Source organism: Culicoides brevitarsis, chromosome 2 (genome assembly GCF_036172545.1).
Source record: "Culicoides brevitarsis isolate CSIRO-B50_1 chromosome 2, AGI_CSIRO_Cbre_v1, whole genome shotgun sequence".
Lineage (NCBI taxonomy): Eukaryota > Metazoa > Arthropoda > Insecta > Diptera > Ceratopogonidae > Culicoides > Culicoides brevitarsis.
This window is the reverse complement of record NC_087086.1, coordinates 13,473,540-13,478,054: the sequence shown is the minus strand read 5'-3', so window position 1 is coordinate 13,478,054 and position 4,515 is coordinate 13,473,540. Positions and strand designations below refer to the sequence as shown.

The window sequence follows — 4,515 nt, the reverse complement described above, 5'->3', positions numbered from 1 at the left end:
AAATAAAGAAATAAAAAAAATAAGTACAAGTGAAATAGAATACAGAGACAAGAAAAACAACAATTTTTTTCCTTAATTTTGATATATGATATTTATATTAATATAATTAATAATGCTTTTTTATTGACAATAATTTTCTGCCTTAAATATTAAATAGTATAGAATATTTTCTTTTAAATAAAAAAAATAATTAAAAATAATCTCTTTAAATTAATCTCTGAGAGAAATTCGAATATTAATAGCAAGGAATGTTCATTAAATTTATTTTTTTTTACATTTTTATCCAATATTTATTTTCCATTTAAAATTAATTTTATAACAACATCACAATATTTAATTTAAAATTAATTATTTAAATTTAATAATAATTAAATTACAAATATCAGTAACTTTTTTTTTGCAAGATAATTTTTTTTTTTTAATATCTAAGTTTTTTTTTACACCAATTAAATTTTGAATTTTCTGCTATTTTGTTATTTACAGCCGGACTTGCTTATTGACTTTTATTCAAAATTTTAAAAGAATTTGATTTTACAAGCAAAACTATCTAAAAACTTTTCCTATTTTCTATTATTTTTTCGTTACTTCTATTCATTAAGAACTGTTTTTGTGTGTAAATATTTGTAATTTTTTTTAAAGCATCTATTTTTTGATTGTGACTTACACATTTTCCTCAATTGTCCGCATCATGGGTCCCGCAATTTTATAATAATCCGTGCAATTCGTGTGTGCCTTCAGATAATCTCCGTACATTTTCCGCGCTTGATTCAAGACGCGATGCACGCTATGCTTCCTCACCATCTTATCAAAGTGAATCGCCATCTCGTTGTAGTCCATCTTGCTTCGCATTATCGTGTCGCGATGCTGGATGCACGTCGTCAAACACAAAAATATCAAAAACGGGTTCCCTCCCCCAAACTCATTGGGGGGCGGCAATTCCCCCGGGCGCTTTTCCACTGACGACTGAACAATTTCCGCCGCTTCTTCACACGCGGACGCCTGCATGACGTGATTTTGCGCGATAACGCTCTGAATCAGCGGCACCGGCTTCACCGTTGTCGCAATTTGATCGTAAAACGGATTTGTCGGAGCGATTATTGCTTTTGGATTGTAATCGGCGGAACTATCGGTATCCGAATCTTCGGCATTGCTTGTGCTATTACGAACCAATCGGATGGGCGTCACGGATTTTTTGCCCGTTTCCGCATGTTCAATGACAATTTCGCCGCCATCGTAGGTGAGATCTTTCAGTTCTTCGCACGTATTTGACGAATTAACGAAGACAGCGGACTCCAAATCGTCACACAGCGGATTTTCCCAGAAAAAAATGCCACTATTGACACGTGTCTTGATGCTAAATTCCTCTTCGTCGATGGCATAGGGGCTTCCGTCACTTTTGGGCGGCACCGGACTCGAATGAAAATCCGAACAAACTTGAATCGAGTTGGGATCTTCGTCTTTTTCCGCCGAAACCACAAGTTGGGAGTACCCGTAAGTCTCGGCAGGCAACGAACTCGAAGGACTTCCGTTCGTCATGATTTGCCGATCGAGACTTTCCATTTTGAGACGCAATTCGCGCGTCATTGGCGTCGTCATGGGCACATAATCCTGAGAATCATCCGGACTGGAGTCACCTTTCGTATTGTCATCGTCATCTTTGGTACTTTCCTCGTCGAATTGGGCACCTTTGCCGCTTGTCGTGAACTTTACCAACGGTTTCAGTATCGAATTTTCCTCAATTTCGACCGAGGGGAGTCTTTTCAGGGCATTTGTGGTTGTATTTATTTTATCTTGTATCGAATTTTTGTTCATCGAGGCAATATTCCAGAATTCGTTGAAGTTTTTTACGAGTTTCGGCTTATTTTTTGACGTTTCCTTCTCGATTTTGTCCAAAGAGGCAATAATTCCCTTCTTACTTGCGTTTAATTTTTCCTTGAGATCGTTTATTTGTCCTCCCATGATACCCTCAACGCGTTTTTTGTAGTTGAAATTCAGTGAGATCGTCGTTTCATCCGAACCACTAACGTTCCCGGAGTCACGATTGCTATTATTTTGATTAGATGTGTCATTTAAGGTAGAATTATTGTTGTACGTGAGGAAATCGGATATGCATTGGTCATTTGTCGCCGTTTTTGCATCTCCGTTGCAGTCTAAAAAGGGATTCGTTTGACTTTCGGTCATTTCCGGAGCATTTTCTGTCGCTTCAAAGACCTCTTCTTCCGTTTTTTCGTCCTGCGTGACGGCATTTTGCGTTTTCAAGGTCTTCATTTTCGTCTCGTCCAAGCTCTGGACCGGCTTCGAACGCATCAACATCTTTTCCCGCGTCGCATTTTCATCCAAGCTTTGGTTCAATCGTTTGTCAAGTTGACATTTCGTGTCTGCCGAGCTCGGACTCGCATTCGAACCAATCGACATCGAGCTACTTTGGCGTCGGAGCGCACAAACTTTGGTATAAGCGTTCTCACGAGGCTTCCGCATGATGACAACGGGCGCTGAAGTACTTCCCTTTGGCTGTTGTTCCGTCGTCGTCGCTGGTTCCCGAGCAGGCACAAATTCCTTTTCGAACAGCGGCAATTCGTCTTTTGGCGGATCCGGCGGCATTGTGCTCCACAGCACCTCCAACATGAAAAGGGCATCGTCAAAGGCGAATTCGCGCTTCATTTCCAGCAGCAGCCAGCGATAACAGAACAACAAATCGTCCGCTTGCTGCATTTTCAGGTAGTTGAAGAACTCGGGGTCGTAAAATTCGAACGCTTCTGACAAATGGGCGAATTTTTGGGTCATCGCGATGCCGTCGATCATGAAATTGGGCTTGATTCGACGCATCAGGGCGCAAAAACAGATGTAGGCTTGCGCTTCGTCGCCATGCATCGACACCAAAATGCACGAACAAAAGTCACTCATGCCCTGGCAGTAACTGACACTCGGATGGTTGAGACTGTACGTCGTTAAAATGTTGAAAAGTGCCGCGATATTTTGATTGTCGTCACTCCCAGCGTAAAATGGATGAAGTCGATCCGTTCGTAAGACGTCTTTTCGCACCATACTTGTCACGTAAGCTAATTCTCCTTCGGTATTTCCCTTCTGAAGCTCCGTTCGCCAAATTTCCCGCAGTTTTATGTACTCATTCGACTTGCGTTTCATGTAATCCATGCGCTCCTTGCCCGTCATTTTGTCCGGATAGACATTCAAAAGCAATTTCCATAAAACCCGTCGAAGTGAGGAATCAACGCCCCCCAAATAAATGATCCTTCGAAGCTCATCGGCGTGAATTATTTGCCCAACCGAGTCGCAATACTTGCGGAAATCCATGTCAGACAGCGGCGGCACGGGAGCCAAGTTAAAAGCGGGATCTTCGACAAAATTCAGGGCTTTTTGGAACATGCTGAACCCTTTTTCGACGGTACTCATTAAATATTTGTGACCAGTTTCGATTTGTTGCGAGATGTTTGCCGCGGCATCGACTTTTCCGGAGATCCAGGCGTTCTCCCAAGCAGGCTGCTCTTGAAACGGTTTCACTTCGACCTTTAAATTCAAGCAAGGTTCACTCGCAGTGACGATTGACAAGTTGTGGGCACGTAAAAAGGCGGCATCCAAGTCCCAATCTGACAGTACGACGAGCCATTGTTCCTGTCCCGAGGGGTCTTTCGTCTTGTAACTGATCCCGAAGTCACTTTTGATGTCGAACGCCTTTGCCAGAATCGAATATAGCACTTCGACACTCGTTATTTGCGGATCAACGCTGAATTTTTTGTACTCGGGAGGGAAATTTCCTTCACACTTCTGTGATTTTTGGTTACAAAATTTTTTATTGTGTTGAAATTTGTTGTGATGATGAAACAAAAAAAAAATAAAAAAAAAAGAAATCGTTATTGACTAATTTAAGCAATGATAATCGAATTTACCTTCACTTTTACGCGAACAGCTTCGCGTTGTGTGGAACCCAACATATTCTTGACAATTTTTTAGTTTTTTTCTTCACGAAGCATTTTTTTCTTCAATTATTCAAGTGGTGCAGCGGTTGAAGAGGCAAGAAGACAGATGAAAATGCAGCAGGAGAGTTGTAAAATTTAAACTCATCAAAAATTCATCCAGAACAAGTGTTAAATTTTATGTCTTCTGTCTGTCGAATGTCTTTTTGTTCTTTTTGGAATTTTCTGGCGATTTCGTGACGAGAATTTTTTGTGAAGATCTTTGGGACGATGGTTGACTTTTGTGTCTGTTCTACTGTTAAAATGGAATGAAATTGAGATACGCAAGTTTTCAGTGAGGATTTTTTAATTTTTTTTATTGTGTCGAGTTACGGACGACTACTAGCTGATTGCTAGAAAATTGAAAGTCTGATTGGAAAGAATTTTTGGTTGAATGATGTGAGCGCTTTTTGAAAATATTTTTAAATTTTGAAAAATTATTTTTAAAATAAAAAACATAGTTAAAATAAAATTTTAATTTTTTTGCAAAAATTTAATTTAGGTAAAAATTCGATGATTATAAAAAAAAAATTTGAAAAAAAAA

The 4,515-nt window shown here is 39.6% G+C and overlaps 1 protein-coding gene across 1 annotated transcript; it reads right to left on the bottom strand.

The window, feature by feature from the left end:
- Positions 1-464: 464 nt before the first annotated feature.
- Positions 465-4,216, bottom strand: LOC134830975 (uncharacterized). The gene is made up of 2 exons (XM_063844596.1): positions 3,906-4,216; positions 465-3,783 (listed from the first exon to the last, which is right to left on the bottom strand). Exons 1-2 carry the CDS (start codon positions 3,948-3,950, stop codon positions 661-663), a joined length of 3,168 nt encoding a protein of 1,055 aa, XP_063700666.1. The 5' UTR covers positions 3,951-4,216; the 3' UTR covers positions 465-660.
- Positions 4,217-4,515: the final 299 nt, after the last annotated feature.

Excerpts from the sequence above, each read along its gene's own strand:
- LOC134830975 (XM_063844596.1), bottom strand. The coding sequence starts at position 3,950 with ATGTTGGGTTCCACACAACGCGAAGCTGTTCGCGTAAAAGTGAAG. Across the intron at positions 3,784-3,905 it reads CTGTTCGCGTAAAAGTGAAG|AAGTGTGAAGGAAATTTCCC; the intron begins GTAAATTCGATT and ends CAAAAATCACAG.